General features: G+C 43.2%; 1 protein-coding gene across 5 annotated transcripts in view; it reads left to right on the top strand.

The window, feature by feature from the left end:
• The window catches only part of NEDD4L (NEDD4 like E3 ubiquitin protein ligase), a 319,995-nt gene that overhangs the window by 99,448 nt on the left and 207,498 nt on the right, over positions 1-13,049 (top strand). For all 5 annotated transcript variants that reach the window (XM_039358058.1, XM_039358054.1, XM_039358053.1 and 2 more), the window contains exon 2: positions 6,849-6,922. Coding sequence is in view for 3 of the 5 variants with exons in the window: in XM_039358054.1 (XP_039213988.1) it covers positions 6,849-6,922 (74 nt within the window). In the remaining 2 variants the exon portion in view is untranslated. The remainder of the gene's footprint in view (positions 1-6,848; positions 6,923-13,049) is intronic.

The following is a 13,049-nucleotide window of genomic DNA, read 5'->3' as shown; positions in this document are numbered from 1 at the left end:
ATTCAGAGTTACTGGCCCTCCAACGTCGCTCTAGACGTCTCTTGTGGCGCTTCATCTCCCGGAGCTCCTCAGTAAACCAAGGGGCCCTCCGGGGACCACCACCACAGAGAGGTCGCAAAGGCGCAATTCGATCCAGGGCCCCGGACGCCGCCTCATTCCAGGCCGCAACCAGGGACCCGGACGAGTTGTGGACAAGGTAGTCAGGTATTTCCCCAAGCTCCTCCTGGAACCGATCTGGGTCCATTAGGTGCCTGGGGCGGAACCACCTAGTCGGCTCCCTCTCCCTGCGATGGGGGAGTGATGCTCTGAAGTCCAGCCTCAATAGGAAATGATCTGTCCATGATAAGGGCGAGATCTCTATTCCCCTTAATTCCAGATCATGTCTCCATTGCCCCGAGAGAAACACAAGGTCGAGTGTGTGACCACCCCTATGAGTTGGATCCTGAATTACCTGGGTTAGGTCCATGGTTGCCATGGAAGCCATGAACTCCTGCGCCGCCTCTGAGCGATTGCCGAGTGATGGCAGGTTAAAGTCCCCCAGTACTATAAGTCTGGGGAACTCCACCGCCAACCCGGCTACTGACTCCAGAAACGCAGGCAGGGCTGTTGCAACGTAGCTGGGAGGTAGGTACGTCAGCAACAAGCCCAACTGAACCCGTGAACCCAACTTCAATAGGAGGGACTCACACCCAACAACCTCCGGGGCAGGAATCCCACGAGGGCTCAAGGACTTCCGAGCGATGACTGCCACTCCCCCACTCCTGCCCTGATGTCGAGGCTGATGAAGCACCACAAACCCGTCCGGGCACATCTCCGAGAGGGAAACACCTCCCTCAGGGCCCAGCCAGGTTTCGGTTATACATGCCAGGTCCGCCCCGCTGTCCAATATTAAATCACGGACAAGGGGGGCTTTGCTGACAACGGACCTGGCATTAAGCAACAGCAGCCTACAATCAGGGCCCTGTACTCCCCTGTCACCAGTACTACAGGATGAGCCTTTTGAGGGGCCGGAACAAGGAATCGCTCTAACATAGCAAGTCCTCGTTCCCCAAAGATGGCCTGCCCCTCGGCTCCCGCCATATCTGCCCATCCCAGTCATGACCGGGCTGCTCCGACCTTCTCCCCTCCCCGGAATACCCCCACCCTCACCAGCCTTCTCCCTTCCTGACCGGACTCAATTTCCATACAAACCAAACCCAAGGGTAAGTCCTGCCCCCCCTACTTTTGCTATTGCACTCAGCAGAGGGGGTACCAGGCTCCATCCCCGACTCCACCATTCTCATACCCCAAACACTCAATACACATTCACACTCAGTTTATATACATAAAAAAGTAAAAAGATTTCACATTCATATGCCCTAAATACAATAATAAATTTATATATAACAGGGCCACCATTCATCTACATGCATACTCACACCCACAACAAACATTCTCTAAAAAATAGTATTGCCCCTCTATGTCCCAGGCGGGCTGCTGCGGCGAGGCCTGCCGCCACGGGGGGGGGGCTGTGGCTGCTGATGGAGCAGGCTGACACTCTCCAGCGGTAGAAAGTCAGGCTGTGGGTCGCTGCCATGCGGAACGCGGGATATGCAAGGTAGCGGGGACGAAGCGGTGGCGGCCTCCAGGCACAGCAAAGCGGCCGAGGTGAAAGACAAAAGCCCTACACAAACCCAGTTAGAAAACTGGCTAACCAGACCAAGCTTCAGTGGAAAGGAAGCCATGAGGGTAAGAACGCTGAGCTGGGGAGGGTAAGGCGGGGTAAGGCGGGCAGGGTAAGGCAGGGTAAGGCGGGATAGCAGGGTAAGGCGGGGCAGCGGCAGCTGGAAAAGCCCCGGACGAGGCACGCCCTGCCCTTCTCCTTGGCGAAGGTTGAAAAATTTTCCTCCACCCGGGAAGCTACCTGGCAGCTCCGCCGCCTGCTTCACCCGAGCCCAACCTCTTTTCCAAACTCGTTGATAGGCCCGAACGCCGCCGCTAGCCCGGCTCTAGTCCCCGCCTATCTTCAACTCCGGCGCAGCAATGGCGGCGTCGGCCTTGGCGCTGGCCGGCAAAATAATCCTTATGCTACAGTTACCGGTGGTTGGTTTTCTCGGCTGAGGTGATGGGACAGCAGGGGTGGGGTGAATTGTAAAATCCGCTTTCCTTCGTCCTTCAACCTTTGCAAGCTGCCGCGGGCTCCACGAGAAGGGTGCAAACGGGCCTCTGTCGGCGGAGAGAAGCCGCGCCCCCTGCGCTTTCTCTGCCAGTTCCTAGTCATGTGACAGTATACTCCACCTGCAGCGCTGCTACATCTGCGGCGTGGCCAACAGAAGAATCCATAGAGGATATTTGCAGGGCGGCGACATGGTCCTCGCTTTCCCCTTTCATTAGACATTACTGGTTAGACAAATTCACCTCGGCTGAGGCTTCTTTTGGTAGATGAATACTACAACAGGTAGTGACAGGACTGGAGAGACAGGACTGGAGACACAGACCCCAACTGAATCCCTCCCGTAGGGACAGTGGGGGCTTTGGTAAGTCCCATTGGTGGATTCTTTAGTCATCATGCTGGAGAAGGAGCGTTGGCTTATCTGAACGCCTTTTCTCAGCATGATGATGAAGAATCCACGCCTGATCCTCTAGAGATCAGTTAGGTCAGTGTCCGGCAGTTGCTTTACCTTGTACTTTCTTGGAGGGTCATCACGTCAAACTGTTGTCATTGGCTCCGCCATCGATGAAACTGGGAGGTCCCAGGCAAGGATGGGTATGACAACTCTGATAACTTAGTCTGATTGGGCAGGAGGACTGAAATAACCCATTGGTGGATTCTTTATCATCATGCTGAGAAGAGGGGTTCAGGTAAGCCAACGCTCCATCTCAGGTGAATGTTTAGTCTCTTCTTAAAAACCTCCAGTGATAGAGTGCCCACGATTTCTGGGGGTAAGATGTTCCACTGGTTGATTGTCCTCACTGTCAGGAAGTTTCTCCTTAATTCCAGGTTGCTTCAGTTTCCAACCATTGTTTCTCATCCTGGCCCCTGTCTGCCTTGTAGCAGCCCCTCAGATACTGGAACACTGCTATCATGTCTCCCTTATTTCTTCTTTTCTTTAGATTAGCCAAACCCAAGTCCCATAGCTGTTCTTCGTATGTTTTGCTTACCAACTATGGCAAAAAAAAATCGTAAAATGAGATGCAACTCTCTTAACATCTGCCTCACTTAGCAACAGAAATGTTGGCCTCATTTCATAAGTCAAGGACTACCTTATGTGTTTTTTCCAATGCACTTCCCCCCCAATGTGTGTGTGAGATTGTTTTTCTTAAGATTTGCACCCCCTCTAACATAAATACAGATACATGATTGTATATATTATGCTAGTGCCAGAAATTTCTGAAAAAGTTGGAATTTGGCATGGAAGTAGAATTATGTTTTGTGTTTAAGATTTGGAGATGTTAATTAGGAGCTGATTGAATTCTTCCATAATTCTTATGTAATATCCAAGAGGAATAAGTGAAAATTTCTTTTCCTAAATGTGTTTGCAGCAATTGGTGAAAATATCTACTGGGGTAAAGCTCATAATTTCAAGATCTGATATATTCTACCATTGTGTTTCAGAATGTAAGAATGAAAAAGCAGAAATAAGGTCATTTATTTGTTTGACATTTCGGCCAAAGCAGTTACAGGTTGCCCTCAAGTTACAATAATTCATTTAAGGACTATTCAAAGTTACAATGGCATTGAAAAAAGTGACCATTTTTCACACAACTGTTGCAGCATTCCCATGGTCATGTGATCAAAATTCAAACACTCAGACAACTGACTTATATTTATGATGGCTGCAGTGTCCCAGGCTCACGTCTTTTGTGACCTTCTGACAAGCAAAAGTCAATGGGGAAGCCAGATTCACTTAACAACCGGATTACTAATTTAACAACTGCAGGGATTCACTTAATAACTTTGGTAAAAAAAAAGGTCATAAAATGGGTCAGAACTCACTGAACAATTGTCTCACTTAGCAGCAGACGTTTTGAGCTCAATTGTGGTCATAGGTCGAGGACTACTTGTTCTTCTGTAGTAGTTTATTAGTTAGAGAGACAACATCACCTATTGGGTTTGATGCCTGAAAGGGCTGAGATGTTCCTTAGAGGCTGTTTGGTGACATGGAGAGAGCCCGTTTTACAATAGCCTTGCATATACCTCTGCAAAGCATATATGTTTGTGTGCCTGAGGAATTAAAATGTTTATTTCTAGCCTATTTTTAGATTGTACTGTACTCTCCTTAAAGTGGGGAGAAAGAAACCATTTTCTTGCTCAGAAGCAGTGGTTTTGGGATTAAAGAAAATTGCACAATGGCAGTGTCCTGTTCCCACAGGAAGAAAAAAGAAAGAAAATAGCTTATGGGCAAACCAACCAATAACCACTCACAACGAAAACTTCTCATTTTTTAAAAGGGAAGTTGACAATTTGGTGCAAGTTTGCTTTTCCAGAAAGATATAAGGAATACTTTCTTTGAGGTGAAACTTTGAAAATGTCTATTCAAGTATTGGCTAATATTTATTTTTACTGGAATGACAGCATGATCTGACCTGCCAGCTGGTATGTGTCTGATCAGCCAACTTATAAACTTAAAGCACTATTCTCAACCTTGGCAACTTCAAGATGTATGGACTTCATTCTGCGAGTTAAAGTCCACACATCTTAGTTAGCTGGTCAGTTTTGCAGCCTGTGTGTCATCGTGCTGAATATTTATCCAATGATGACCATATCTTAATAACCAGAGAGTTTATTGGGCAGCCTCAGGCAGAATGTAGAAGGCAAACTCCAAATAATATGCCTTGCAGTCAGTCATTTAGGCCACCAGGTGGCCTGTTTCAAAAGGTAGAGCAGCATCTTCACCCCATTCCAGTAAAACAGCCAGGTTTCCCGGGTCTCCCGCAGACTCCAAAGGCAACCAGGTGATTGAATTTGTTTAGAATCCCCATTTTCAGGCTTAGTTTAAATTGTAGACATCATAGCAGAAATGTCTGAACTGATTATCTGGGCTTGCATTTTTTTTTTTTTTATGCTACTGTACTGTTTTTATTCTGGAGCACACCTATGAAAAGATAGTTAAGAGCAGCAGGAAAGCGGCTTAGGCCATCTGTGTCCGTCCTAAACTTGAGGAAGAAACAGAAAAAAGCGTTGGAAAAGAAAGTATAATTGCGTTTGCACACAATGCTAAACACAATTTGTTTAATTATCTTCTGGTGAGCAGAGGAGGCAGGCAGTAATTTAATCTCTATTGTTTATTGTTATGTTTGGGATGTACATCTGCATATTTGTCATAACTTTAAAAAAAAAGAATTAAACACCAATTACAATAGAACCTGAGAGCTTTAAATGAAACTTCTATCCCAGGTTAGCTGTAAACCAAGAATTTAGGGCTTCTTGCCACTCTTCCCTAGCTGAAGACAAAGAGCCAGTTCAGTTATTTTCTGTGGAATGCCCAAATTCCTCTTGCCCATTTATTCTCATGGAAACTTAGGTTATATTTGGCTGGGTGCAGTTTGTATATGCAACAATAAAGCCCAGTTTTAAGAGATTTCATCCTTCCCATAGCTTTCCCTACCAGGGAATTCTGGGAGTTGAAGTCCACACATCTTAAAATTAACACTGATCTAAACATTAAACAGTATTTTGCATAATGTGGGGGAGAAATACAGTCTGGAGCCTATCAGTATGCCCATAGACAGCTCCCTTGCTACTCCTTCCATCTCTGCTTGGCCTACACCAGTGTTTCTCAGCCTTGACAATTTTAAGGCATGTGGACTTCAGCTCCCAGAATTCCACAGCCAGCATTGCTGGCTGTGGAATCCTGGAAGTTGAAGTCCACATGTCTTAAAATTGCCAAGGTTGAGAAACACTGGCCTATACCACTTCAGACTTTAGTCACTCGGTAGCATGTTGGCTGGGGAATTCTGGGAGCTGAGGTCCACGCTTCTAAAGTTGGTGAGGTTGAGGAACTCTGGTTTAAACCATTGCAATTCATTTACAAAATGCTTAAGCTTTTTTTAGGCAGCAAATAAATCTCGGAGGCCTCGTTATCAAAGAGCTGAAAGTTAGTGTTTATCAGTTTATCCTTCACTTCAATATCTAAATATCTCCCCATTAGAGAGAATTTCATTCAGTTTGCATAACTAAAAATACCGTATTTCCAGAATATGCCAATTGGAACACAATTATCCCTTTATTGTTTTGCGCTCCTTGGAATTATTTGGACATTAAAATACACAAGATAATATACAGTTGCCTTAAAGAGAACATCTCTCAAAAATGTTTACACTGGGCAAAATTCTGTTAACAGGCATGTAACAAATGGATGGAATAAACATAAGATTTGAGGGGTTGTTTCAGGGGGATATCCAGCTTTACCACCTGCTTGATGTCTGAAATCCATTTGTAGAGCATCTTATTCCCAACTTCTTGTACATTCTCAGTGAGTGTTTCTATATAGTAATAGATTCCATGAATAAACTGCTCTGACTATCAGGCTTAACCTGCAACCCCCTGCAAGCAGAAAAGGTTCCTTGCTTCAGAAGTCTTGATAAACTGAACACATTGCTTTAGGCTTCCTTGGTATTCATTGTCTGTTTTCATATGAGAAACAGCTCTTCTATTCTTCTGTAGTGTCTTCTTGTCAATCTTTCTCATTATGATGCGTTTGATATGGTTTGTACTATTAGCCTCTTTTGGTCAGGAACGGTAAGCTATCATATCTGAAGGACATTATATTTGAAACAGCTTTCTGGTGTATTTTAAATGCTAGCATTGTGAGATGTAAACCTGATGAATTAAAATCAATTTTTTTCTTTTGTTTTTCACACAACAGGAAGAATCTCGTGTCCTTCGAGTTAAAGTCATAGCTGGAATAGATCTTGCCAAAAAGGACATCTTTGGAGCCAGGTGTGTATGCTGTGCTGTTGGTGTTGTTGTGTGATAATGGACGATAGCTTTATTTTGTGTAAGCAATGTGATTTTTGTTTCCCTAAAGAATGCAAGCTAGAAATTAATAAAGAATGCTGTGATTTCTGTCACTGTTGCTTTCCAATGCAGTTTCTTTGGGATTCATATGCCATACCATAAGAGTGGTTCCCACTTTAGGGCTTCTGCAGACCATGTTAATGCTCAGCTGGTTTGGAAGACCTTTAGAGGCCTTTTAATCACGTCTCATAGATGTGGATTGGTAAAATGTTTGAGGTTGTTATGGTAATGTCTTATCTGTACTTATGATATTGTATAGGTAGTCCTCAAGTTACTACAGCAGTTTGCTGTTGCTAAGCAATATAGTTGTAAAGCATGATGTCACATGACCACATTGCTTAGCAATTATAGTTCAGGCAGTCTCGGTTATTGTTGTATCTTAAGACATGTAGTTTGTTAAGCAGGAAGTGGAGGAAGTCCCAGTTAAGGAACGCAGGGGTGTCTCGGGGATGGGGAAGGCTGCATGTAAGTCAGGGAAAAGAGTGCTTGGTGCAGCATGAGCTCAGAAAGGCCAGGGAATGAGGATGTGGGTGCACACAATCACAGGGAGCCTATGGAAAGGCTGCACAGGATATGTGCATGTGTTTGTATGAGTGCAGAGAGTTTGTGGGGAAAGGGTATGGGGTGTGCATACGGGTGCGCAAGTACAGGGAGGCTTGGGAAGCGGGATGTAGTGCATGCAAGTAAAGAATGCACAGGGGGCAGAGGTTTGCCCCCGTGACTTACAGTCTTCCCTTCTGGCTTCCCCATTGACTTTCTGGGGAAGTTGTCAGGGAATGTTGCAGATGCCATCACATGATCACAGGGTGCTTGGCAACCAATCATAAGTGCAAATAGCTTGCCCACTGCCCAGATCATGACCATGTTTCCGGAGAGGCACTGCAATGGCCATACTTTCAGGGACAGATTATAAGCGCCCTCATTTAGTATTGTCGTAACTTCAAATGATCACTGAATGAACAGTCATACCTCGAGGACTGCCTGTGTAGGGTTTTGTTACTGATTCTCTTACCTACCCTATTTAGACCCTTTTGAGACTGAAGCCATCTGAAGCACCTTTGTTATTGTTGAGATATAGATATTTTTCTGCAGGATGAAAATGTAGTTGACAAATACCCTTGCCTAACTCACCTTAAGCAATTCTTCCTCATGTTTATTATGGGATAATAATAGTGAACAAACTTTGGGAGTAGTTGTTGCAGCACCTTGTATGCAAAACAGTTTGAACTTTGAAAAAATATTCTGTAATATTATTGTTGCAGAATGTCTGGCATGTTATCTGGTTTCAAGAGGTCTCTAGATGTGACCAGGGAATTTCCACCAGGATGGAGGAAATAAGAGCTATTTCTACTTAAACTCTCATGTCTGTAACTTTTAATTGGGCGAAACAGTTCCTCAGAATAGTCAGTAAATTGGTTTGGCTTTTGTCAACTGAACCAATCTAGCCACCAGGTAAAATAAGACGGGGAAAGTCAGGAACTTGGCAGGGACTAGTCCTTGTGCCCTGGAGCAGTGTATCTCTACATCAGCAGCTACCAAAAGGTGTGGACTTCAACTCTCAGAATTCCCCAACTAGCATGCTGGCTGTGGAATTCTGGGAATTGACGCCCATACCTCTCAAAGCTTAAAAAAACAAGGCTTGGAGGTTCAAATGCCAATTATTGCACAATCAGTAAATGTTTCTTTCAGTGATGAGCTCACAGACTTTACATTGGAAAATCCAGCTACCTTGCCTGGTACCCACTGAGCCTAATCTGGTTGCAAAGTAAATCCAGCTATATCAGGCTAACAACCTTAATTGAGCTGTTGCTTGCTAAGCCATATCTAGACAAAGGTCATTCAGATAGGCTGGGCTACTCTTTAATGAGACTTTCATGCTGTAAGTGCTCTCTTTGACCTCTCTTAGTCTTTTGATAATCTGTCTCGTGGTGCTGCTATTTATGCATGTACAGTAGAATCTAAAATAGAGTCCTCAGTTAATCGGGGACCCACTTGGGGCCAGATCCTGTGCTTAATCTTAATCTGATTTGATGTTGAGGGCTTTGAGAGATTACCTGAGCCATTTTTGGAGGGTCATGCTCTGTGTGATTGGAGGACAGCATGTTTTATGTGCTGCCTAGAAAACAAGGCAGGTTACAAATCAAATTAATAAGTAAAGCACTTGGTTAAGTGGGAAGTGAATGCCAAACCAAGCCATCACAGACATGTTGTCAAGCAAGAACGTCCAATGTCAACACTTGCTAACATCGAGTGTTCTTGTTTGACACATGTGTTATATCCATTCCAATAGTCTATAGCAGTGGTTCTTAACCTTTTTGAGCAAATCGCCCCTTGAGCCAATGAGGAAGTTGTCATCGCCCCCTTCCCCCAATATAACTTCTCAATCACAACATAGGAAATAATTCTTCAATTTATGCAAACACTTTTTTTGTTTTCTTTAAAATTGTCATCAGGACATATCGATGCAAATAATTTATTTCCAGTTTTTTCCCCATATCTCCCATATTCTGGCCAATAGCGTGCCATTGTATGGGTATGCTGCGCAAGCGCATGAAGATAAGCGATGTGTATTCACATATGTACGGTGTTCTGTACTGAAGCTAGCTGGAGGAACATTTGAAAACACAATTCAATCCACTAATAGCGATCATCTGATGTTTTTGTACAACAGATATACAGCTATTCACTGTACGAAAAAATCTCAAAAGTGTCCCCAAAACTTCTCGCTCCATCGCTCCCATATCGCCCCCTTTTCGTTCCTTCGCCCCCATGTCGCCCCTTTTCATTCCATTGCCCCCTTGAAAAATGAAATCGTCCCCTGGGGGGCAATATCGCCCAGGTTAAGAACCACTGGTCTATAGCAGGGGTACCTTGCTGGGGAATTCTGGGAGATGAAGTGCATAAATCTTAAAGTTGCCAAGGTTGGATACCCTTGGTCTCTAGCCAGAAGGCTACTCATCTACTTTTTTTAAATATAAGTTTTATTAATTTTTTAAAATTACAATTTTTAGAGCTTAGTAAACAACATGTTGTCTGGGTTCACATATTTAACATTAACTTTTTCAATATAAATCTATTCAGTACTGCACAATCCAGTATTTTTTCCTTCATCTACCTTTCTTTCCCATATTTTTTTCCGTTTTCCCCTCATTAGATAGTTACAATTCTTGGTAGTATTGATATATACAAAATTAGATATAGACATCTTCATCATATTTTACTAATACTATACAAATAATATCAAGTCATAAGACAATATCCTGTTTTCATGCTCTTGTTAAAGTTTGATTTCCCATCAATCTTTAAAGTATCTTTGTCAGGTATGATTTTCTCAATATTAATTAATTTATATAGCTAAAAAATTTTATTCATACCAATCTTCCTCTTATTTTCAAATTTCCCTTATCAAAAAAAGAAGAAAAAATTGCGAGACTTCCAGTTTGACTTCGTGGTGTGATGGGAACAGAAAGATGGGCTCCATCTTCCGTGTTCGATTTTGCCCCGCTGGGGACCCTAAATGGGTTGAAAGTCATCCCAAAGAGGCAAGGAGAAGGAGGGGACCCTTGTTGATCACGGGAGGGCAGCAGCCATTCTGTTTGATCCAAGGAAGACCTCCAAACTGGCGGGAGAAAGACTGGCTACATTAGTGTGGCCTGTCAGAAGCTGCTGACAACCGAAGAAAATAAGCATTAACCAGCAACTTTCGAGCAGCATGGATGGAACTGGGTGACATCCTATCTTCTCTTTATGATTTTGAGACTTTTTCCAGGGGGAAAAACCCCCACAAAGCAAAGAATCCTCCCTGATGAGAGAGGGAAGGGGAATTTACACCCCATTCCCTCAGGAAAAGAAAAGCAGCAAATTAATTGCTTGGAGAAAAACAGAGAAAATTACAAGATTAATTTGGAATCAATACACATATATAACTTTTATATTTGGGGACAAAAAATGCTTCTGAGATTTATTTATTTTTAAAAAGAGACTTAAAAAGCTTGTAATATAAGTTTGGATGTAAAAAGCTGGAAGATGGCATCAACAACATCACTAGCGAACTACAGCATTACAATTTATTATGCCTAAAGGAAACTTGGCTGGAAATCCAGACTCAGATAAGACTTGTTGTTTTCCAAAACTTTCACTTTTAAAGATTGCAGCTGGGAAAGGGGGGGGGGGGAGAAAAAATGCTATTTTAATTCTAAATCATATCTTCCATTATAAAAATGTAATTATATTTAAGGGTCATCCGTTCTTTTAATCATATTCAAACAGGTATATTAAACAGATAGTGCCCCCTCTGATAGATCAAATCCTCTGTTTTTAAAATCTAACTCTCGCTTTCTTTCTTTCTTTCTTTTCCTTGCCATTTCCGGGCCAAGGCAATTAAATCACCCAAGAATTTTCTTTCTATTTTTGTGAAAATTGCTTGGCATGAGGAAGACAATTTAGGTAGAGTATTTTTTGGGGGGAACTCTGCCCATCCACATTTCCCCTGCCCGATCTATGTTCCATTTTCTAGAATCTTCTTCCTTGTCATCAAGTTCACACTGGAGGTTTTAAGCTTCTTGAGAGCCTTTCCCAATTGCAAAATAATAAAGAAAGGATCAATATTCTCACCCAGTTCCAACATGCTGTTTATGATGTGCTAGTTGAAGCTTTTGTTCTTAGGTTATCAGCAGCTAATGGCCAGCCGCAGAAATGTGGCCGGTCTTTCCGCTGCCAGTTTAGAGGGCTTTCCTTGGATCAAACGGAAAGACTGCCATTTCTCTGTGATCAACAAGGCACCCATGCTTCGTCATCGCCTCTTCGGGGTGACTTTAAGCCCTTATCGGGGCCTCCAGCAGGGCAAAACCATGCGCAGAAAGCAGAGCCCTGCCTTCCTGTGTCCGTCTTGCTGTGATGTAAAACCGGAAGTCTACTCATCTGTTTTAAGTTCCATGTCTTGGTGTTCCAGGGCAACATTTGCACAACCTTGATATAAGACTGATTTTATGCTGCCTCTCTGAGTTATTAATATGAAATGGGTGGCCATATAACTTAAAATAATTAATAAATCTTGGTTAATTTAGTTACTGGAGAGTAAATCAATTGATGGGGGTGGTTTGTAACCCCATTCCTTTCTTTTTATTAAATTTTACTGGAGGAACTCTCTGAAAATAGTGTTTGGAAAGAATCATGTTCAGTTTTAGGCTGCTTCGAGAGCCTGGTGATGTTCAGAATTCACTCAGTTTGCTCAGCACCAAACTAACCGGGTGAGCTAGATTTATGCAGCTTGCTATGCCGTTAGAAAACAAAACCAAACAAACATTCACCCACCTCCAGTATCAACAAATTAGAAGTAATAATTGAATGACGTGACAAAAGCATTAGTAGCTATGCCCAAAGCTTCCTGAATTCAGAAATGATGCATCTTTAGTTCTGCATGGAATTGGGCTTGGGCTCTTCTGTCAAAACTGGTTTGGAGTGTGCGTAATCTTACAAGAAGCCGTGAACAGATTTGTTTGTTTGTTTGTTTTATTCATTTCTGTAGCCGCCCATCTCAGCCCAGTGACTCTTTGCATATCTGATGAAAGCCAAATGACTTTGATGTACCAATTGCGTTCTTTCCTGGGCCAGGAGGCGCTATACTCAGTTACTTGTGTCTTTGCCATTTCATGTTTGGACTATTGCCACTTGTTTCAAATTGGACTGCCCTTGAAGACTTTTCAAAAGTTAAAAAGAGTGGAACATGTATCTGACTAGGTAGTTATGGGTGCACCTAGATTCATCCATGTAATTCCTCTATTCCAGGAGTTGTATTGCCTACCAGTCAGCTTTGTTCAATTCAAGATGCTGGCTGTAAGCTTTAATACTTACCTGTTGAGTTTTCAAAGCTTCCCTTTTTTCCCAAATACTAACCAAATCCATTCCCTCCCTCCCTCCCCCCGTGTGTGTGTTTGTGTACACCCCCATCAATATGATTCAGGCCTTCAGTGAATCTCCCCATCTATTGAGACAAGGGAGAGTCTTATTGCCAGGGGAATTTCGTCTTCAGGGATCCCCAAAGACAGGG

This window comes from Crotalus tigris, unplaced genomic scaffold (assembly GCF_016545835.1).
Source record: "Crotalus tigris isolate CLP2741 ecotype Arizona unplaced genomic scaffold, ASM1654583v1 scf7180000018975.1359446, whole genome shotgun sequence".
Lineage (NCBI taxonomy): Eukaryota > Metazoa > Chordata > Lepidosauria > Squamata > Viperidae > Crotalus > Crotalus tigris.
Note: the sequence above shows the minus strand (reverse complement) of the source record. Positions and strands in the feature narration are given on the sequence as shown.